Here is a 24,489-nt window from a genome sequence, read left to right as displayed (position 1 = left end):
TACAAAACAATGTATTGGTCTGATGATTTCAATTATGGAAGGCATTCTGAAATTATGTATTTTCAGATCTCAGTAAACCCCACAGTACCTGATGCTAAATTGCAATTTTTCTTGAAGCCCACTTTGTGTTGCACTCACCCCTCTACATCCAGAACTTAAGTTTTATCCTTAAACCAAAAATAATAAAGTTCTGATTTGACCTGACCTGTGTGTGGCTGAGCCTGTGTGGGACCCAGTCTTTAGCGACAGCACAAAGATGGTTAACTGCTTAACTCCCCACTGAGATGTAAAAGCAGGTTATTCTTTACCTGTGAAAAAAATGAAAGTCACCCAGTCATGTCCAAGTCTTTGTGACCCCATGGACTGTAGCCCACCAGGCTCCTCAGTCCATGGGATTTCCCCAGCAAGAATCCTGGAGTGGGTAACCATTCCCTTCTCCAGGGGCTCTTCCTAAGCCAAGGATCAAACCCTGTCTCCTGCATTGCAGGCAGATTCTTTTACCGTCTGAGCTACCAGGGAAGCCCCAGGGACAAACAAATGCAGCAAGATCTATGTTGGTGATCAGCAGTACCATGCCTTATGTAGTACACACCAAAAAAAAAAAAAAAAAAATCAAGCCTGTAATGGCTTTAGCAGAATTTAGTGTTCTCTCAGCCTCACTTTGCATTTTTTGAAATACAGCAAGATAGTTTATTTCAAGCAAGTTGCTTCTCCCTAAACTATGTCCCATGAATGTCTTCTACTTTATAAATATACTGTCCTTCAGCAGTAAATCCTCTGCTTTATATTTCTAGAGAAGCAAGCTAAGTGATTGTTATATTGCATCATTCCAACCAAGCCGGAAGAAACAGAGGTTTAAAATTTTTTAAAGGCGTGTGCCTTTAATTTTTTTTAAATAAAGTTTTAAAATGTATATTCCTTCAAGAGACAGAAAAATGAAAAATCTCTCCTGTAAGTGATGTGATAATAATAACTTGCTATTTTAACCTCAAGATGCCATCTGCATTTCATAATGTAATTCCCCAGTTCTGAAAGGACAGTGATGAAATGTGACCTTTACACATTCCTGTTTGATTTCTCTCTCAGTGTTCAGTCGGAAAAATAAGAAAAGCTAAATATACCTGAGCCTCTTCTGTCTTTTCTACCCAGAAATGGGTTGTCTAATTAGCTTCCCTACTCTCCCCACCAAGAAACAACCGGCATGCTTCCCACTTCCAGGGGTTGATGCCTGCTCCCATTTAGAGAATTCTGAAGTGGAGGGCAATTCTTTCTTTTCACTGGCAGGAAATCCCGTAAATTGAAAAATAACAGATTTTAGATTTTCTGAGTCTTTGTCTTGGACTCCAACAAACAAATCCCCTCTGCAAGCAAATCTGACAGGAAAAATGCTGTGTTGCCTGCTTTATGGACCATGACGAGGAGAGCAATGGAGGGAGAAACAAGAACCTGGGCTCCCACCAAACAACCCTCTCCTCTGGTGAGAGTCATCTTTTTTTCTTTCATCTTCCTTCACAAAAAAATTAAGAGGTAAAGTTCTGGCCAGGGAAGTAATTCCACAGAACTGGAGCAAGAATACCAACTACCCCTCATGCTCCTGCTTGTTTTGAGGCCTGAAATTCAAAATTCCATTCTTTTTGGTGGGATCCTTCTCAAAAGAAATAGAAGATATCTCTTAACAGCACAATTCAGACCAGAGTAAACTCTGAAATGGAAAGAAATGATTGCTGGATAAAATGACACGGGGAGGGACTTCCTTGGGGATCCAGTGGTTAAGACTCCAGGCTTCCACTGCAGGGGGCGCAGGTACCAACCCTAGCTGGGGACCGACTAATAAGATCCCACATGCCAAAAAGTAAAAAAAAAAAAAAAAAAGATAAAGCAAGTGTGATATTACAATTTATAGTAAGAAATATATACTTGGTCCTCCTATTCCCCACTCCCCTCAACTTTTATCGAACAACTCATAAAAAGAAATCCTTCAAATTTCTAAGTGAAGAGTGAAAGTGTTAGTCGCTCAGTCATATCTGACTCTTAGCGACCCCATGGATGCATGGACCCCATGGAGTCCATTAAGCTCCTCTATCCATGGAATTCTCTAGGCAAGAATATTGGAGTGGGTTACCATTCCCTTCTCCAGGGGATATTCCCGACCCAGGAATCAAACCAAGATCTCCTGCTTTGCAGGCAGATTGTTTACCATTTGAGCCATCAGGGAAGCCTAGGGAAGGGTGGGGGGGGTGGGAGGGACACTGTCTTTTGTTATGTTAATGAGATGACTTTGAGAAAGTATCTAAAGCTGGGGACTGATGGCCAGCACAGCCAACTGAGTAACTAGAGGACTGGAACTTCCAGTCCCCTCCCCTGACCACCAGGGAGAGGAGAGGGGCTGGAGATTGAGTTCAATCTACAACAGCCAATGATTTAATCAATCCTGCCTATATAATGAAGCTTCCATAAAGATCCAAGAGGAAAGGGATTCAAAGCTTCCCAGTTGGTGAACACTTGGAAACGAGAGAGGAGTGGACCTGGAGAGAGTGTGGATGATCTGTGGCCACTCCCCACACCTTGCTCTATACATGTCTCCCATCTGGTTGCTCCTGACTTATATCCTTTTATAATAATTGGTGCTCTAGTCAGTAAAATGTTTCTCTGAGTTCTGTGAGCTGCTCTAACAAAATATAATCAAACCCGAGGTGGAGATTGTGGGAACCTCTGATTTACAGCCAGTTAGTCATGAGTACAGGTAACAACCTAGTCTTGCAGCTGGCATCTGAAGTGGGGAAGGGGACATCTTATAGACCTGAACACTTAACCTGTGGAATCTGATGCTGTCTCTGGATAAACAGTGTCAGAATTGAGTTGTGTTGTACCACACTCAGCTAGTGTCCAGAATATTGCTTGTTGTATGTGTTGGGGAGCCTTCCAGTCCCCTCCCCCCATACACACACATTGGAATTAAGTCCCAGGACCCAAAAGGGGTTAGATGTGTTGTTCTTAAACAGGTTTGATCTCTAAAAACAACTCTAAAACAAATCAGCTTTCCTGGTCTCAATTCTTTATCTGACCCCATGGACTGTAGCCTGCCAGGCTCCTCTGTCCAAGGGATTCTCTAGGCAAGAATACTGAAGTGGGTTGCCATTCCCTTCTCCAGGGATCTTCCCTACTCAGAGATCAAACCTGGGTCTCCTGCATTGAAGGCAGATTCTTTACCATCTGAGCCACCAAGGAAGTCCCATCTGTGAAACAGAGATATTAGATATTCCTAACCCAGGTGGCTCCTGTAAAAACTGATGTCAAGTATTTATTTTGGAACCTGATACATAAAACATTTCATTATATTTTAATAACTATTTCTATTCTTGACATTAAGGGATTATTTTTTTTTCCTATAAGAAGTACAGAAGTATACACAGACTTGAATTGAATGCATTGCGTTTAAATTCAATTCAACATGATTTTACACAGCCTACCCCACGCAAAACGCACTTATCAGGCAAAGTCTTCAAGACACTCCCATTACAGAACACCCTTGGCATTTGAGGATTTAACGTCTCCTGAATCTCCTCTTCACTAACCACCATGAAGGTTAGAGACGTGGCAAATTTTTCTGAGCTATAAGTGTGAGTAGGGTAAGGTCAATGTGTGCACTCAGTCACTTCAGTCATGTCCAACTCTTTGCGACCCCATGGAATAGCCCGCCCGGCTCCTCCATCCATGGGATTCTCCAGGCAAGAATACTGAAGTGGGTTGTAATGCCCTCCGCCAGGGGATCTTCTTAACCCAGGAATCAAACACGAGTCTCCTGTGTCTTCTACATTGGCAGCCAGAATCTTTACCACTGAGCCAAGGGGAAGCCCAGTATACGGTCAATAAGTTGGTTGCTCCAGAAAGAGCCACTGAATTAATGATAGCCTAGTCAAGTGCCCCATCACTATCTCTAAGTGTATGGTTGTAGTCTTCTTCTTGAATTATATATACTCTGAGTGTCATGTCCAACTCTTTGACCCCATGGACTATAGCCTACCAGGCTCCTCCATCCATAGGATTTTCCAGCAAGAGTACTGGAGTGGGTTGCCATTCCCTTCTCCAGCGAATCTTTCCGACCCAGGGATCGAACCCAGGTCTTCCACGTTGCAGGCAGATGCTTTACTATCTGAGCCACCAGGGAAGCAGGTGATCAAAATGTGGGGATTTTTGAATATCTCACAATAGATAGTTAATATCAAGTAAAAGTCTTAGCAGTTCAAATCCCTTAATTGGGAAGGGTCTTAGTGAAGCATTATTTCTCTGGTCACCCTCTTGCCTTTGGATAGAAGAGCTCTATATGCCAACTAGGACAGATATAATTATCTTTTCTTGTTCTGAAGCTTTCTAAGGATGGACACTTCCCAGATACTCTCTATAGCTGCTTCCAGCATCTTCTCACTCATTACAGTCAACATGTTCTTCCTTATGTCCAATTTAAACTTTGCTTCTTTCTTCAAGTTAAGAGTTTCTCAGAAGAGGCATAAAATCCATGCTCTCTTCTTATTTTCAATGAGCACCTAACACAGCACTTTAAGTAATATCTTGCATGCAAATAGGTTGAATGTGATTTAAACCAGTTAATGGATCCAATGCTTTTGTAAACCTGAAGACATTAATCAAGCTACTCTTTAACCTTTACAAAGTTTAACTCTGGACTAAATAATATTAATTGCTAATACATTTCATCCTAGGACCCATTTTGCCAAGTATTAATGCCTCCTAATCTTCAAAACTTATCTAGTTTAAATGTTATCAGAAATAAGAGTGTTTTATGATCTAATTGATTTAGTGACCTAACTACCACACATAGACCCTGAAGTCAGTCTACCCGGGTGCAAACCACAGCTCTATCATTTACTAGTTGTACAACTTTGGGCAAGTTTTTTTTTTTTTAATCTTTTCTATCTATGCCTCAGTTTCTTTATCTGTAAATTGAGATAATAATGATACACCCCTCATATGGCTGCATTATGGATTAAGTGGATTAATATTTGTAAAATGCTTAGAGTGATACCTGCTTTGTAGAAATACTCAGTAAGTATTATTATTATTACTAAGACTCCAATGTCCATCTAGTCAAGGCTATGGTTTTTCCAGTGGTCATGTATGGATGTGAGATTTGGACTGTGAAGAAAGCTGAGTGCCGAAGAATTGATGCTTTTGAACTGTGGTGTTGGAGAAGACTCTTGAGAATCCCTTGGACTGCAAGGAGATCCAACCAGTCCATTCTGAAGGAGATCAGCCCTGGGACTTCTTTGGAAGGAATAATGCTAGAGCTGAAACTCCAGTACTTTGGCCACCTCATGTGAAGAGTTAACTCATTGGAACAGACTCTGATGCTGGGAGGGATTGGGGGCAGGAGGAGAAGGGGACGACCAAGGATGAGATGGCTGGATGGCATCACCGACTCAAGAGATGTGAGTTTGAGTGAACTCCGGGAGATGGTGATGACAGGGAGGGTTGGCGTGCTGCGATTCATGGGGTCGCAAAGAGTCAGACACGACTGAGTGACTGAACTGAACTGAACTGAACTGAAGACTCCAAGATGATTTTCTAGGCCTTAAGATTCACATCTGATTAGTCTTGATAATACTATATTTACAAACTTCTTTGTACTATTTTCCCTATGTGGAATAATCATCACCTTCCTACCTATTCTCCTCTTGAACATCTCAGCTTGGTAGTACTTTCTCTGTGATGTCATAAGTTAAGATCTCATCATTAGGGCCCTTTTTTAGTGTTAATTGTGGTCAATAATGACCCCATGAAGACTGTTATCTTTTAATAACCTACTCTCTCAATGATATTCTTGGCTGTTCCTTGAATGAATAAAGTAAATCCTACAATTTTTAATAACACTTCCCAATTCCTAGCAAGTCTCTTTGCTCTTATAATACTCTTGATAAACAAAGGTGAGCTGATAGATGATATTTTTTATCTGTTTGATTATCTCAAACTTTAGTATAAAAACTCTTATTAGGTTATCTACTCTACGTCCATTGTTGAAGTTCATATAAGGTGCCTATAACAGTGACTGGTATATAATATGTGTTCAGTGAAGGAAGGGGAAGGAGAAGTAAAGAGGGAGGAAAAGGAAAACGAGAAAGAAGAAAATAACTGATATTTTCCCCAAATCAGACAGCATATTATCTCATTAAGCCTTTAATGACTTAAGAAGAAAATATAATTTATCCCCGTTTTAAAGATGAAGAAATTCAGGTTTTGAGTAGCATGCGGGTGATCATAAATCCTGGCTTTCCCAAGACAGTGTCAGTTTACACTTCTTGATCCAGGTATTATTAATAGTGCTCCTTTTCATTCTCAATGGTTCATGTTTGGACAATCAACTATATGATTATTCTAGAGTTAAAAATACTAAGGTAACAGGGCCTGTAAGTGCAGGGGCTGCAATTAAAACACGTCAACTCCAGAACCCTCATTGTCTCGGCTAAGCTCATGGAAAACCACATAACCCATTTCTTTCACAGACCAGGAAGTAACACAAAATGTGAAAGTTAGAGAGGTATGGGGGACCATACACAGGTTGAAATTTTAAAATGTGAGAGGTCTTAGAGTGAGCACCAAGAGAATATGATCAGGAGGAAAGGTGTGAGAAAATCCTTTTTTTTTTTTCTGTCAGATGTCACAGAATAGTTTCACAATTAGAGGTAGTACTGTGAATTTCAACTGCCTGATGAAAATCTCAGCACTGAACAAAAATATCATCATATTTGATTATGCAAGATGTGAATTAATATTATTCTTGATATACTAGCATTAAAGCAGGAGAAATTCATTACAGCCTAAGAGATAACAGTAAAACAATAAAAACACCAGTATTTAACATTCATAATAGTTTACAGTTTTACATCACATATACAGAGCACATATTTATATATGATTTAATCTATTTTGATTCTTCCTGCTCCCTGAAATAAGTAGAACAGACACTATTATTTCCATTTTACATGGAACCGAGAATCAAAGGGCTTAAGTAAGTCATGAAATTCATACTTGAGAGTATAAATTAGAATACAATCTCATCCTGACATTTTAAAGTGATTTAAATTATTTAAATATAACTTGACAGAAGCATATTCAAGGGGAATGTACTTAAGGAGAAAAACCAAAATTATGTACACCAGATGGGGAGTGTCTGGACTCAAAAAATTGCCAGTGTGCTGCCCACTAGACACTGATTTTAACTATGCAATTCATCAGGTTATTAAAACTGTAAGATGTTATTGCCACCTGGCCCCATCAGCATAGATACTAAGCCTTCAGACAATGGAAGTGAATTTGTGGATTTCACATTTTGGGCTACAGAATGTTGAGTATCACTGTCAGATAAAGTACAATTCTTTCTGAGTGTGGAGCGGACAGCACAAATGCTGGGTCAGCACATCTCACTCTGCAACTGTGCTGAACTCTTTTGTATTGGTTCCCAAAGTAAGGAAACTGCTGATTCTGGGAAAGTATGAAGTAAGTTCTGTTTCCTCACTTTTCTCTTATTCTTTTCTAATCTTTCTCTTAAGCAAACCTGTTCTGTCATTCAATCATTCATTCACACATTGGTGCAAATACAAGAAATAAAAACTAGCATGATTAGTGCCTGTCTGGGAGTTATTTGCCTTTCATCAGGAATCAAAACAGAGGATATTGAGATCTGATGACAGTATTTCAAGCAGGTAGCTTCTGAAACCACCTTCCATAGCTGTTCCCTACCAAACTACTGAAACAGTCCCACATTTCCACTCAAAACTAAACCTCCGCTCAGTGAGATTGAATAATATTGAAAAAGAATAGTGGTATTTGTTTGGTTTGAGGTTGGGCTCACATATCTCTGACCATTCTGCAGAAGCCAAAGTACAAATCCTTTAAAATGTGTGAAAGCTGTATGGTAATGAGGCAAAAAAGATCTTCATGACCCAGATAATCACGATGGTGTGATCACTCACCTAGAGCCAGACATCTTGGAATGTGAAGTCAAGTGGGCTTTAGGAAGCATCACTACAAACAAAGGTAGTGGAGGTGATGGAATTCCAGTTGAGCTATTTCAAATCCTAAAAGATGATGCTATGAAAGTGCTGTACTCAATATGCCAGCAAATTTGGAAAGCTCAGCAGTGGCCACAGGACTGGAAAAGGTCAGTTTTCATTCCAATCCCAAAGAAAGGCAATGCAAAAGAATGCTCAAACTACTGCACAATTGCACTCATCTCATATGCTAGTAATGTAATGCTCAAAATTCTCCAAGCCAGGCTTCAGCAATACGTGAACCGTGAACTTCCGATGAAAGTAAGAGAAGAGCAAAAAAGTTGGCTTAAAGCTCAGAATTCAGAAAACTAAGATCATGGCATCTGGCCCCATCACGTCATGGTAAATAGATGGGGAAACAGTGGCTGACTTTATTTTTTGGGACTCCAAAATCACTGCAGATGGTGACTGCAGCCATGAAATTAAAAGATGCATATTCCTTGGAAGGAAAGTTATGACCAACCTAGACAACATATTAAAAAGCAGAGACATTGCTTTGCCAACAAAGGTCCATCTAGTCGAGGTTATTGTTTTTCCAGTAGTTATGTGTGGATGTGAGAGTTGGACTGTAAAGAAACCTGAGCACCAAAGAATTGATGCTTTTGAACTGTGGCATTGTAGAAGACTCTTGAGAGTCCCTTGGACTGCAAGGAAATCCAATCAGTCCATCCTAAAGGAGATCAGTCCTGGGTGTTCATTGGAGGGACTGATGCTGAAGCTGAAACTCCAATACTTTGGCCACCTGATGTGAAGAGCTGACTCATTTGAAAAGACCCTGATGCAGCAAAGGATTGAGGGCAGGAGGAGAAGGGGACGACAGAGGATGAGATGTTTGGATGGCATCACCGACTCAATGGACATGAGTTTGGGTAGACTCCAGGAGTTGGTGATGGACGGGGAGGCCTGGCATGCTGCAGTCCTTGGGGTTGCAAAGAGTTGGTCACGACTGAGCGACTGAACTGAAACTGAATGAGGCAAAACTATAATTCAGCAAGTTATGCTTATGTCCTATGACAGGGATTTTGAACACAGTAGGGCAGATGTCTGTAATATCTCAAAAGTCTTTCCCTTCCACAATTTCAGAGAAGCAGGTTATGAAGTTCTCTTCATACTTCATGATAGCACAGCTAGTAAGGGTGTTTCCCAAAGTAAGGTAGACATGGATATAGGAGATATGCACCAATAACCCACCAAAAACTGGATATGACTTTCCAGTTTTGTGAGTATCTTTTACTCTTCAAACTTTTCATCCTGTCCTCCTCCTTCTATTTGCAACTTTGAAACGTCTGAAAATCAGTTCCCACCACATTTAGCCAAAAGTTTTCAGCTGACCAACATGAATCTTCATAGTGAATCTTCTTTGTCTCCTTTCATCAGCCTCAACTCCATGGTCAGTTTGAACTAGGATTTTTGTTCTCTAGATTGTTCTTTTGGGATGTGCTGAATTGTGTGTGTGTGTGTTGCAGGTGGGGGCAAGCAGAAAAGTGGCGATGTCAGTGGGAAAAAATCTCTTATCTCCATTTAATGTGGTAGTTGATTTAACACATTTGCTGGTTATGACAAATGACTGTGTGGGTGTGGAAGTTTCAGACAAAAGTTGATGTTTGAAAGCAAATATTCATGTTTAGGATAAGGATACATTTACAGCAAATATGACTAGATAAGAAATATAATAGATATTATATGCTTCCTTAGTAAATATATATTTCTGAATTAAGTATATCATTTACTTCATATTTTCAAATTTGATTAACTTCCTTGGTTATCATTTAAAATTTAATTTGGCTCCTCCAAAATCACCCCAAATGCCTGAGAAAACCTTTTTCATACGCTTCCTTTTATGTTTTATTTTTCTTCTATTTAAATGCTATTCACTTTGTAGTCATCAATCCAGTTATTCTTTGTAATTTCTTAAATGTTTCCAGAAATATTGAAAGTCCAGGTACCAACATGCAGATTACATTTTGAAAAATGAATTCACTAATTTTTAAAGACAATGAATACTTAAGTGTGTATACATATATATGCATATATATGTACTTTGAGATTTGTCAGGAAATGATTTTGTGTCTCTAAAACTGGCTGTGCCACCTGATAAAGTTGTTTCTATGGAAATGGCTCATGATTCATGATCAACATAAAAGAAAATTACATATGAAAGTATAAGGTAGACCTGTCAGAGGAAATATTAATTTCTGAATTAGAAAATTTAAATGCTGAATTTAAATTTAAATTATTACTAACACTATTTTATGTCTAGAAAAATTCTTTTATAATCCTAATAAATGTTATTAAGTCTCTATAATATGCTAAGAACTATATACAGAGCATAAAGAGTATAATCCTAAACTTCCTGTAGCTAACATAGTGCTGAGGGTAGGAGGTGGAAGACAAGGCTAATAAAAACTGTATATGAACTGAAAGAAAATCATTATGTTATATTGGGTCTTTTGTCTTTTCAGAGTCTCAGACTTTTCAGAGGTTTGCTTCTATGCCCTAGACATTCTTCCTCCAGGAGATTCCTCTTCCGTGTGGCTACAGACAAGACTATAGCAGAAAGATGATTTCTTATGGATTCTGAAGTAGATTCAGATGCATTTGTGTGGAAAGAGATTACAGGTGGGAGAAGGGAAAAATGATGGCATCTGACATGAGAAAATGTTCTAGGCACAGGTAGGATTTCAAATAAATGTCACTGAACTGTCTCTATGGAAACCACAAAGGGGTTTCTCTTGACTAGAGAATTGAATAGTGTTCTCTTGAAAATAATAGATTGAAAGGAAAAAAAAACAACCTCCCCATGAGTCACAGAGGGTTAGAGTAGGCAGAGACCCTGAACTTTCAACAAATCTATTCCTCTACCTTCAGGAAGGTTCCCAAATAAACCTTCTCATTCAAACAGGATTCTCTCTTAGCAACTTCCCTGATGAATCCATTCAGCAACCAGAACAATACTCCGGGCCTCTAACTCTCTGGTTGCATCCCAAGGGCCTTAACCCATACTCTTTCCACTGCGGTAGGGATTGCTAACAGCTACCTTCCGTCTGAACCCTCTTCTGTTTAAGTCTATTTCTCTATCTGCTTCTCTGCCTTCTTTCTCTGAACTCAATGACACAATCTATGAATACGCCTTTGCTTAAATAGGTATCCACTTGCCAGGAGACCATTTGTGGGGATAGGGCTCTGTTGAAACGTTGTTTCAACAAGATTGTGTAAAATCAACCCCACCAAACCATTCAAATGTTTCTGCTCTTCTGAAAAGCTCCTGGGAGTCACTTTTGAATTTTCTGGCAGCTAAGCTTCACTTCTGCTGGCCCCACTTGTGCTGTCTATTATACCCCGTCTCATTTCAGTGCCAAATGCACTTTCTACAAGAACTCACACTGCTTTCATGTGATTTCCCATGGAAACACAGTGTTCCAGAAGGACTCTGAATCATTCCAGGGACTCAATGGAGAAGACAGCAGATGCTGTGTAAGTGAATTCCGCACAAATCTTTTTTTCCCCCACCTATAGGGTTTATAAAAGCAAACGAAACAGCATACAAAGGTCACTTCTTAAGGGCATTTTGAAAAGTAAGTTCTCAATCTTATCAGGGTCTGGGTCCTCCTAGATAAAGAACAATGTTGCTACAGATTAAAGTTGACTGCACTGAACATTCTCTCTTTGGCCAGCACCTTTTCTCCAAATCTCTAACCAGGTCATTTCAGCCACGACATGCATAGGCTCAGAAATTTTCCATGTAGAACTTGCCTTCTTTGTGAACTGAACTGGAAGGGTCACCAAGAAACTAGTTTTTTTCAGGGTAGGCCAACCTCCAAAATATTCTACCTCTATATTTCCACAAGAGGGACTTCCCAGGTGGCTCAGGAGTAAAGAAGCAGACTACCAAGGAAGGAGACGCAGGAGACTCGAGTTTGATCTCTGGGTTGAGAAGATCCCCTGGAAGAGGAAATGCAACCCACTCCAATATTCTTGCCTGAGAAATTCCAAGGACAGAGGAGCCTGGCGGGCTATAGTCCATGAAGTTGCAAAGAGGGAGACACGACTTAGTGACTTAGCACGTTCCCACGGTATCTTGTAACAACATGCTCTGATATTTTTTCTAAAAGAATCTGTAAAGACTTCTACTTTAGTGAACAAGATAGCTGGTACTTCCTTTCCTGTTTCCCTCCCTGGGCAGATGGTGCCATATGTGCCCATCATTCAATATGGAAGCCACAGGGCATCTTAGGCTCACTGCCTCTCTAACTTCCAATATCTAACCAGTCACAAAATCCCTCTGATTGACTTGTTTGAATCTTTTTTTCTCTTCCTTTCCATTCCTAATGCTACTGTTCTATTTGAGACATTTATCATCTCATATGAAGTTTAAAACACCCTCTAATGCTTCTTAACTAGAAATGTTTGCCCCTGTTTTAGCCTTCTCTACTTTACTCTCCACGAAGCCATCAAAATGATCTATGTGAAAATAAAATGTTGCTATCTGTTAAAATCTGTAGCAGGTCTCCTCTGTTTCAGAATTAGGACTCATTTCCTTAATGCACACATTCCATCATTTCTTTCTGTTTCTCTGTCTGTCTAACTCTGTCTCTTTCTCTCTCTCTCTCTGTGGTTTTAAAGTGAAAATGTAAACCGTGTATAAGTTTTAAAAGTCAAACAATTCAAAGGGGCATATAAAGAACGCTAAGTATCCCTCCAAGTCATACTCCTAGTGCTGGTTCCACTTCCAAGAGGCAGACACTGTTACTCTCCTGAGCATTCTTCCAGAAGGGGTCAGTGCATATACTACACACACACACACACATACATACACATTTCTAAAGAGGCTTCTTTTTACAGAAGTGAGAACATTCAATAACACTGTCCTACATCTTGCTTTGAGTATCCTATTTTATCTCTTGACAATCTTCCCTGTGCCCTTTAAGTTCTCACAATAGTGAATGACCTGTAGTTCCCAGAACACTCCATGCTGTTTGCAGACACACTTGCCAATGCTTATGCCCTTCCTTTTGCTTGAAAGTATTTCTTCTCATTTGCAGCCTACACAGGCCACTCACTACTAGTCCTCTTTAGGATTCACCCCAAGTATTAACCCTTCACCATTCCTTAGAAACTACTTCTCCATGCTTCCAGAGGACACGGACATGCACATCTCTATCACAGCCCCTACCACGTTGTTTTAAAGTCACTGTTTCTGCATTCTTCTCTACACTAGAAAATATTTGAAGATATGGAACACATCTTAGTCATTTTTCCATTCCTAATACTGAGTTCATGACACGATAAAAGACTAACTGTTCTCTATGTGCTGAACCAAAACAGCCCACCATCAAGGTAACTATGAGTGTTTCAAAATCTTCCAAAAAGGAAAAAAAAAATTATTTCAGGTATAGAGATCTTAGTTTGTTTGTTTTTTAAAGACTATAAACTCCACAAAGACAGAGACCTTATCTGCTTTAATCACTAAAATGGTTGAATGTGTGCTTTTGGGAAAAGGCCTTTAATCTTAAATATGCAAAACAATGACAGTTTTATTGGGATTGTAAGAGACAAAATACACTCAGCACTTAATGGAAGTGTAGAAGAAGAAAAAAAACTATTAGCAGAAAAACAGAGAGGAATATGAGGATTTTAAGAAAGGGATACTGAGTTCACTAAAGAAAACCTATTCATCTTTCACTCATCTTATGACCAGTCTTTTTTTTCCTAAGTTATCACCAATGATAGGAATTAATTTAAAACCTTTCTTGAGCATTTCTGTCAAGTGCTGAGTAATAGATTGTTTTATGCTACTAACTATAACTACTTCCAACAACCAGAAGTCAAGAGACTTCATGAAATGCATGATCTTCTGAAAACAGAAGTATTCTAAAATGCAAAAAGTCAATCCTGCTATTATGAAAAATAGGATTCAGTGTTTTGAAAAAGTCCATGGGGAAATTGTATTAACATTTAATCAACTGCATTTATCTTTCCACTATCCTCAAGTATGATAATGCTCCTTTGAGTTGTTAAAACTCAAATCAATTAAAAACATTTAATATCATATATTTTTCTTTTGACATGTTTTACCTTCCCTGATAATGCAAGATTTGATTCATGTGTGTTTTGAGAGTGCTATCAAGAACTTAGGGGGTCTGCCATGACAAAAACACCAAATATTTATAGAATTGATACTAAGCGATGTTCAGCTCAGGTGACATCTTGGCTTCAGCTCTTGCTCCCAGACTACCTGATGGAAAGATTTTAGATGATTTGGGTAAATCCTTTGGGATACCCAGATCTTGGAAAGTAAAGCTCTCCTTCTGTTTCACATTGTGCTGAAACATTTGTTAGTTTGGCAACAGTTGAGCAAAGTTCCCAGTATGAATACAATGGACAGCACTGGATGGAAACACTTCAAATACACTCTTGGCACCAAAGTGCAATACAATATAAACCCAGCATCATTCAAATCTCATTTTGAATGCCATTGATTCAACATTTCTTGTTGTTGTCTTAGGGATGTGTTTAACTAGGAAAAAAATGGATGATTATGTCATGACCGATTAAAATGGTAATCCACGGGGCCCCAGATTGCACACAATCATTACAGCAATGTTCCCAGGAGACATCTGGAGTTTGCAGTCAGTGGAATTCAATAAATGCTTGTTGACTGACACATCTAACAGAAGAACAAAATGGAATAAGAAGAAATCTAATAGGAGAATACAGAGGAGAGGAAGAATCTGCATTTTGACAGAGTCTAAGTTTCTACAGTAGATATTTGAACTGGAAAAGATTTAGTAACTGGGTCATTTACCTTCATTTTACAGAAGAAAAACTTGAGAACTGGAGAAGTCAAGGGACTTACTCAAAGTCCCAAAGCTAAATACCAGCAATGTTTTCTTACTTGCCTCACAAATAGGAGCCAGGTTCTGGAATCAGGCTGCCTGGGTTCCTGACTCTGCCAGTGACTAGATCTGCAACTTCTGAGTTGTTACAGTTATTTAACCTCTTTCAACCTAACCTTCTTCCTTCCTCAACCTCAGTTTCTCCTTCTATAATAGGGGATGGTAACTACAGAGCCTTCAACAGGCACGAGTTTGAGCAAACTCTAGGAGACAGTGAAGGACAGGGAAGCCTGATGTGCTGCAGTCCATGGGGTCACAAAGAATTGGACATGGCTTAGCAACTGAACAACAAACAACAAAATGAGTTACTAATAAAAGGATTTGATAACCATGTCTTCTACATAGGATATTCAACAAATAGCATTCAACAAATGCCATTATTTATTTTCATCGTACTACACACTTTAATTCCTAGTCTGGCCATGTAACCCTAGGAATATAGTATTTCAAATGTAACTTCAAACTTTAAAAAATCTGGATAGGTTTGCTTTGATGTGGCTTAGAGAATAAAAAGATCTGTTATCTCCAAACAGAAAGGTAAAGGGAAGTTTTCCCTCTTTGAACTTCTCTAGATGGTACAATATTGTAACCCAACACCTAAAAGTGAGACCTCGTTAATATGAGAAAAACATATTTATATCTTTAACTGCTGATATCTGTTCATGCCTTTAAATAGTACTGACCTATTTACTCTATTTGCAAAGAAATTCTGTTATAACCTCAGAAAATTTACCGACAGCAGCAAGAGTTTGTTTAAGCTATTTTATAAAGCTATTGGAGGCTGTTAGTGGGGGGAAACCCAGTTTGCCATGTTCTTTATTCTGAAAAAGAAGAGTCATTGGTGCTCTGTAAAGTCGCAGGATAGTGTTGTGCAAGTTGCTCTGCTTAGTAACATTTTCATAGCCATCATTTAAGGTTGGATGACTCAGAAGTACTAACACAGCAGGACTGCGTATCAGTTTTAAGTCGAGCCCTACCAACAGTGCTCTTGTCTTTATCCTGTTCCTTATCATCAATTAGCTACACTAATTTTTGCTTTTGAGCACAGCTACCTGTTTGACTACCCAGAAATTAATTTGAAACTTAATTTGAAACCTTGGGAAAATACCATCCTTAGAGAAATTTAAGAGAAAATAAAAGGTTCATTTCTTAATAATGCTAGGCCTTGGAATAATGTCCTGCAATCTTGCTTCTCAAAGTGCTGTCTGAAAGTGAAAGTGAAGTTGCTCAGTCGTGTCCAACTCTTGCAAGCCCATGGGCTATAGTCTACCACGCTCCTCCATCCATGGGATTTTCCAGGCAAGAGTACTGGAATGGGTTGCCATTTTCTTCTCCAGAGGATCTTCCCAACCCAGGGATCGAACCCAGGTCTCCCACATTGTAGGCAGATGCTTTACCATTTGAGCCACCAGGGAAATCCTGGTGCTGTCTATGTACCAGCAATTGACAGCATCTGGGAGTTGTTAACAGTATAGGATATCAGACCTCACCCCAGACCTCTGAATAAGAAACTGCATTTTAACATTTTGGGATCCCAGAATGGTTCAGATAAACATTAAAGAATGAGAATCACTGGCTTAGAGAAATGGGGGAGGGAGATTTCTGATAGGTGGTTACTGTTGGGTATCATCAGGAGGGTGGTAACTAGACATAAGTGAGACATAAATAAAGTGTATACCAGAAACGTCTGGAATCAACTATTAAAATAACAGTGGGATTTAACAATAGAGGGTATTTCATAAAAAAGATTTGTTTTTCTCTGGGGTATTATTTAGACAATTAAACTCATTTTAGCTTTTTGAGCAGGTGTTCTTATGTCAATTTTAATGCCTATAAGAGCATTCATTGTGGCATCTACGTATGTATGAAGGAAGGAAGCAATGAACACACGATAGGTATCCAATTCTGGGAACAGCTTGGGTTGAGACCTACATTGGATTAGAGCTCAATAGATGTCAAATCTTCTGGGGGTGGCCACTCTCAGACCACCATGTCTTTCAATGGGAGACAGAGAGTTGTGTGGTTGAAGCTCCTCTTTGATGATTAGGAGCTACCTCTTTAATAAGAAGGAACCGCTAGTCATTGGAATCAAATACAAGGGTTCAACCTTTTGTTACAGGTATTTAATATCATGTTCCTTCCAATCAATTGCTCTAAGACTTGCTTATTATTATCTGTGTTTTATTGGACTTCTATTAGTAAATGTTAGTGGTTACTTAAAGGGAGTTTCTGAGGGCCACTGTCTCTTTTTGTTCCAACTGTTCTTTATTCCTCTTTGATCAGCCATTTGTGTATGTGTTTGTGTATGTGTGTAGGTATACAATTTCGAAGAAATTGTTTAAAAAAAGAAGGTTTTAGAGATTTAATTTAAAACATTAAATTTAATTTGATTTAATGGAAATCAGTAGCTTTTTAAAGATGACTGTTCAGAAAATAACAGTATTGTAGTTGCCATCACAAGCACAATCTATCCTATGATGCCAAAAGAAAAAGTCCTTCCTGATTTAATCAATAATATTTTTGCCTGAAAAGAAAAGTCTTGCTCTCAAATATAGATTTTTTTCCCCTGCATCAGAATTATTCTTCAGAGGTTTTCCATTCACTGTTCAAAAACCAACAATTCTTGATTATAGAGATTCTTGACTAACAGGGCTCTCTCTCTTTTTTAAATTTAGGAAAAATATTTTTAAATCCTGAAGGACATGAATCAAAAATACTCTTGATGTGACGTTAGTCTTTAATAAAACAGACAATGTTAGAAACCAATCTGGAATTATATTTCACTTAGTATAGCATATGAAAAGAATAAAAGTTAAAAGAACCTAGTTTTCAAAACAGAACAGAGTTTTCAAAAGCATTAATATAATGTACAGTTATGCCATTTTCCCAATTGTGGAAATGGGTGGGTAATAATGGTAATGAATAAAAAATATAAAAATGAGTAATGTTTTAGCAATGGATTTTAATCTGAATTTTCTTTAAAACTATTTTTATTATATGCAATATCCATACTTATTTGTTGTTAATTTTGTTGAAAATTCCCTATTAAATAATCTCATAAGTTACTGCCTATCAGGGTTCTGAAACATGCTAAATATAAAAGCAATAAGTCTTATTGCTCATTGACTTTTCAACTCTACTGTCTTGTCTAAAAATCAAAACACATCATAGACAGTGCTCTTAATCAGGGCTAACTATTCAGATTGTGTTTCTATAGAACGCTTGATCCTAAACTCCTCCTTGTTTCCATTTTTCTTTTTTTTTTTTTTTTTTGGAGTTATTTGCAATCTATGAATTTCAATGCTTTGTCATTGATGACAGAAGAGAAATTAAGTAAATGAAGGTTTATTTTTCTATGTTCAGTGGTTTCTATTTCCCTATCACGTCTCTAGCACCATTGTGGAAAGGTAATGGGTAATTTGGTAGAATGTATTTTTTAAGGGTTTATCTGTTGGGTGAATATTTTTTAAAAATCAAGTACATACACACATGGTACAGTGAATAAATAGATTTTCTTAAAATATTATTCCATAATAAAGAGGTATTTCCAATGGTAAAGCAATTAAATTCAATATTTTTTTTTTCTGAGCCTCTGTACAAATTCCACTGAACAATTGATTATACAGACCTTTTTTGTTATGGTGGTTGTTTTGGTTAAATAGCAACTTCCTATTCATTTCAGTTTTGTTTGTTTTTAAACTGAAAAGTTGTTTGTATACATAGTTAACAAAATTACACACTTGAAAAATTCTGAAAAGCATAGTACTCTGAAAAGCAGACCGCTAGCAAAGACATTGTTTGCCTTTTAAGCTTTCCCAATCTTCTCCTATTTTATAAATTATCTGTGTGGGTACTTACAAGGTGCCAAATAAATGACCGAAAAGGAAAATATTTTCATCATTTACCTACCTGATACAAACAGCTTGTTAAACTTATTCACTGCCTAGTTTATCCAGTCACAATGACATAGATTGGGTATGGTTTGTATATGTGCCCATGTTATTACATTCCCCAGTGTCTGTAAATAGTTCCTTTGGGGTGCTTTCTAGCAGGGACATGTATATGAGAGAATATTATAAATGGGGCTATTAAAAACCTTTTTCAAGTCAGAGAATATTCATTGTGCATTGATATTTCAAAATTGTCTTTCTAATACCACCATCAGATGAAAATACTGTTTAAAATAAGCTACTTAGAGCAGGGGAAGGGACAACTATAAAATACAAAATGTAATAGTCACAATTTTTAATCTACTCCAACTCAATATATTTTAAATATACGTATTTCTTCCCTGACATACCCCAAAAAAAGAAATTCTTAAGCCTTAACATGCTAAAATAAAATGACACAATAGTAATGAAATGGAATGAACTGGCAATTCATTTAGCCTATCCCTCTATAGCCTTTACAGCTACACAGTGATAAAATTCCCAAGGCTTTAGTCTTTAAATTATTAAAGCTATCTACATTTCCACTGCCACAATACATTTTTTTTTCCCTTAAGTGGAATGAAAATGGCATTTTTCTCAGGTAGATCTAGCTGTTCGCTGGGTGGTTTGTTCTAGAAAAGCAACAGGCTTTTCCCCCTGCCTTATAAGAAGCAACAGTTAGAAGCTCTAACTAGAAAACTGCTACCCCACAGTGGTTGGAAACAGCCAATAGAGAAAGAGACACTATGATTTCAATCGATGTTGAAACAGCTTCAGAAGGAAGGAGGCAATATGAAATAAAAGAATGTTAACTCCGCAATGGAAAGATTGCGCTAGGTTCACTACACGTTACTATGGCTCTCTCCCTTGCTCTCTCCCTTTTCCACCGTAACTGATCATCAGGCTTTCCTCCGCATGCTTCGGTGTCTAAGGCAAAACAAAGCAATAACTCGAACCGTTCGATTTCAACTGAAGCTCGCAAGATGCAGCAAGACAAATTCATCAACCCCCACGTGGGAACAATACAAGCCTCTCCCCAGAAGCTGGCTTGAGTACTTTCGTGTTAGCTAGCCAGCAGGGACCGTGGTCTCAGCCTGTTGCTCCTGCCACTCCGTGTGCGAGGGCCTGGAAAGGGAGAGGACAGTAGGAAACCTCATGTTTGTGCTTGGGTGCTTGGTGGCGGGCCCTGGGGGGGTCTGGCTTGTCCGCTGCGGGGATCGCGACTGGCGAGGAGGTGGCTGCGGACCAAGGTGCGGGGGCCCGCGGGTGCAGGCCACCCGGCTGCCGGCAGATGGTGCCCTGCGCCTCGCAACACCCAAGGAAACCCTGCGAAAGTACCGCTGACTCCGCCCCACCCGCTCCGCCGGCGCCACAGTCACCCGTCCTTCCCCAAATAGTGCCGAGCACGTTTCCTCCTGAACACCCGCAGTAGCTCGTGTGTGTGTTGAAAATACAAACCAGGGCCAGCAGGGCGTGTGTGCCAGAGTAGGGAGCGCGCTTGGAGCGGGATCCCTGGGCCGGGGCGAGGTGACCGCCAACCAAACGCAGAGGGCACGGGGACCGGTCCGTTTCGCATCTGCGTAAGCGCGGCCGCCGGGCCAGTAGCGGGGCCACTCACCATGTTCACTTCGGAGACCATGTCTATGCTGGCGACATCGATCCTCATCCCGACGTCCACGGGGGGCCCTGCGGGGGACAGGGGCACATTGTGGACACAATCTCAGAGCGGCCACAGGCTGGGGAGGGGCAGAGGGCTTCCCTGCGCTTACTACATTCTGAATGGGTTCCCACCACCCCCATCCCTCCACCCCGTTGCAGGGTACAGCCTGAGAGAACAGGTGTGGGCACACGCATGATGCAGTGACTATGCAGAGGGTGTGTGGAGCCGCGAAAGGTCGGCTTTGCCTGGGGTTCATCCACCTGAGCCTAGAGGTCCGGCGTGTGTGTGAATGTGAGTGTGTGTGCGAGCGCGCGCGTGTTTGGCCAGAGCATAGGGCGGAGTGCACGCTTATGAAAATGGCACGCTTCTCCTTCTAATTTTTTTGACATGTATCTTCGACAGGAAAGGAGAACTAGATATGGGTTACAGGTTGAAAAAAAAAAAAAAGATGAAGCATTACCTCCAAAGTCCGGCCGCAAGCGAATGTCATATCCTTTAAGCAATCTGTCCACTGTCTCTTTCACGTATGACATGTTGCTGGGCTCGTTGGCGCTGAAGGGAAGAAGTAGGGACCGGATTCACAAAGAGCACAAACTGCAACCAGACATAAAAATAGGCAGGCACACCTACACCCCCCACCCCTCCTAAATAACGAGCTACATGATCCAGCAAGCAAGTAAAAAGAAAACACCTAGGGAAAAAAAAGAGACATCCAACAACAGCTGCTCACCTGTGTGCACAACAGACCATGGCAATCATCACAGGGAAAGAGAGAAGCCCCAAACTCTCTCGATTTTGTACTGTCCACATTACTAACTCTGATTAAAGAATTGTCTTTTCTGCGAAGATTCAAGGAATGCAACTTAGTCGGCGGCAGGGCAGTAATTCCCGAATGGACCTGCGCATGCGCAGAGGGTGCTCACTACCAAAAGACACCTTGTGCCTTGCAAACAATATTCCTAGTGGAACAGGCAACAGATTTCAATTCCTTTAAAGTTCCTGTTTGTGGTGCTCCGCGTTCTCCGATAGTAAAAGATATCCTGCTGTTTCTTTGCTTCGGATCCTACGTGCATATGAATAGGAATCTCTCTGTGCATTGGAGGTTGCTATGTTCATTTCCTTTCTGCCTCCAAACCGGTTTTTTTACTCAGTTCCCAGGGATCTGGTTTAGGCTGCCTGTGATTGGCATATTTCGTTGACAGTCACGGTGATCTTAGAACTGGGCGTCTGGAGGCGAGGTGGTTCTCTGTGTGCGTGTGTGTGAGTGATGGGGTGAGGGGAGTAAGGGGGACGAAGTGGAGAGGGAGAGCCAGAGAAAGGAACTCAGGCTTATTTGTTCAGGTTCTCTTGAAAGGCTTCTTAGGATGTCTGGCTTAGTGTCCTCTTTCTCTTTTGCAGGAGGAGGAAGAGGAGCTGGTCGACTTTTGCAGTTGCTCTCCGCACTTGTCTTCCCTCCCCCTTTCGTGTCTCACCAGGCAAGAGAGGTGAGAGAAGCCGGCCATGAGGCAGCGCCTTGGACAGGAAATTCTTTTTTCAGAGTCATTGGTCGCATTTTCTTCTAGGTTCTAGTAAAGAAAATATATTTTTTATTGCCAAGTGTTAAGCTTGTGTCAGTAACCCAAAATAGGACCCCGAAACACCGAGAGGGTCTAACCTCTGTTTACTAGTAGATTGGGGTTCTGTAGGAACAAAAGATATTTGAATTAAATTCAATTCAGTCAATACAATTCGATAAAAGTCACTGAGCATATGTTAGGCAGGAATCCCTTCGCTAGGCATTTATTCATATATTAAATCTTTTGCTATGTTCTAGGAATTCTGGGACTCAAAGACAACTTTAAAAGGATTTCTGACGTTGGGAAATTCACAGGCTGTGGGGGAAGATGGATGTAAATATATGTAAATTCAATATATCTCTATATAGTTTACATAGTGGCAAGAGGGTTGTTAATTCTACCAAAGTGAGGTAGGTAGGGTTTCCGGAGAAAGAAGTATTTTGCCAGAGCAGAGAAAGAGGGTAATTCCAGAAGGAGGGAAGCGAATATGCCAAAGAGACTTGAAAGAGACTTTGACAGACTACGAGACCTGAAAGCCTGTGGTCTGCTTAAGTAGCTGAACCCTGAAATGACTGAGCAGAATATAAAAGGCTGGAAGGAGGGAGGGAGGGAGGACCTGAGGGTGGTGAGGGTGCAAAGGGAAACCAAGGCTAGACTACAGGGAAAGGTACATTCTCCACTATGCACTTTTAAGCTTCTGGAAATCACTGAGAGTTTTAAGTAGCAATGGTCAGGGTCAGATTTAGGTTTTAGAATGTTCTGATAGAATAAACACGATAAGAGTGATTAACCTTCATCAGTTGTGAACTATTTGCTGGTTATCATGCACATTACATAGATGATCTCATTTAAACCTGGTAGTAATCCAAATGTTATTACTATTACTATTATTAGATATTACTATTATTATAATTTTATAGATGATACTAAGAACAAATCAAGATAATGTAACTAGTTTAATCAAACTGTTAATAAATGATGAAATCAGCATTTTAACTCCAAATCTATGGACCTATCTGCTGTATTCTATGAAGCATAGATCCCAGGAGAAAGAACCAGAGATACTGAAAACAAGGAAGAAGAATTATTACAGTAACACCAAGCAAAAAGAAATGAAGTCAGATAGTGTTTAGCATAGAGAGGAGGTGATAGACCAGTACAAGTTTTCAGAAATATAATAGAATAATCAAGTAGTTGTGAAGGTCAGGATTTGCAGACTTTTGAAAGTGTCCTAAACAATGATACATACATTTACATGTGTGTAGATCTTGACATTCAATGTATACATTAATTTCATTTTTTTCTTTGAGGCTCATGACAACTTTAAACACTATGGCCTTTTCTTCTGGGGCCAGCATTAACTCAATCAATTTTCTTAATTGACTTAAAAGTATGTCCTCTACCTTTCTTTAATCCATGTGGATCTGCTTTTAATGGGTAAAGGAGAAGATTTGTTTATGCTACAGGTCTTTGTTGAAGCATAGAACCTCTCTGTGCTGCACAACTCTTTGCAAAAGCTGTACTGGAGAAAATAAAATATATGGAGAGTTTATTTCATTCATTTATTCCTCAAATATTTATTGAACATTTACTAAGTGTCAGACTCTATACTGGTGGTACAACAGCAGAAAAGAGAACATACAGAGTCTCCTTCCACATGGAATTTGTTAACTGACTCATCTATTGAAAGTTGCAAATTGTTATCCTTGGTAGTCAAATTCAATTTGTAAAAGAAGTTATTGGTTAGATGTTTGGTATATTTTTTAAGTTTATATAGCTTTTACTGGGATATATGTTTTCCAGTTGGTTATAAACCTCAATCATTATTTTTGAATAATAACTAGGATTTTATTTAGCAGTATTTGCCAAAAGGTCAAAAATAATGGATAAGTACCTATAATATAATAATTCAGCATTTACAAAATGATTACTAAACATCTTTTCTCTTGATGTATGCTTACAAAAGCTGAACAATTAAACGAAAATGTTGATAGAGCTGAATATATCATTTTAGAGTTATTTTTAAAACATATACTTGTAAAGTAATTAATCATGATACTTATGAGGTACTTCAGTTGAAGTGTAGGACTACTTAATTATATAGAGGTATGATATTGCAATCTAATTATAGTAGAAGTGTGATATTGCAATGAGACAATAATTTTTTAAAAGAATAAAAAAGGAAGAAATTAAGCTATCCTTATATCCATATGTTACATTTATCTAGAGAGAAAAATCCAATGAGGTCTCCAAACATATAAGAACACAGTGAGTTAAACGAGACTTCTAACTTCAAAATCAAGTCACGTTAAGTACATATTAGTAGTATTCCTGTACGTAACTCCTACCAAAAAGACACATAAAATGGGAAACATTCTATTACAA

The 24,489-nt window shown here is 39.2% G+C and overlaps 1 protein-coding gene across 3 annotated transcripts in view; it reads right to left on the bottom strand.

Annotated features, from left to right (window-relative positions):
• The window catches only part of GABRB1 (gamma-aminobutyric acid type A receptor subunit beta1), a 428,799-nt gene extending 407,218 nt beyond the window's left edge, over positions 1-21,581 (bottom strand). For 2 of the 3 annotated variants that reach the window (XM_068975308.1, XM_068975309.1), the window contains exons 1-3: positions 21,279-21,358; positions 21,009-21,100; positions 20,507-20,574 (exon numbers count right to left, since the gene is read on the bottom strand). In XM_068975308.1, coding sequence (XP_068831409.1) covers positions 20,507-20,574; positions 21,009-21,100; positions 21,279-21,358 — 240 coding nt within the window. Of the gene's footprint in view, positions 1-20,506; positions 20,575-21,008; positions 21,110-21,278; positions 21,359-21,555 lie in introns of those variants that run through there. The other variant, XM_068975310.1, reaches the window with a different exon arrangement.
• Positions 21,582-24,489: the final 2,908 nt, after the last annotated feature.

Source organism: Capricornis sumatraensis, chromosome 7 (assembly GCF_032405125.1).
Source record: "Capricornis sumatraensis isolate serow.1 chromosome 7, serow.2, whole genome shotgun sequence".
NCBI lineage: Eukaryota > Metazoa > Chordata > Mammalia > Artiodactyla > Bovidae > Capricornis > Capricornis sumatraensis.
The sequence above is the reverse complement of the archived record's forward strand: the minus strand, read 5'-3'. Positions and strand labels throughout refer to the sequence as shown.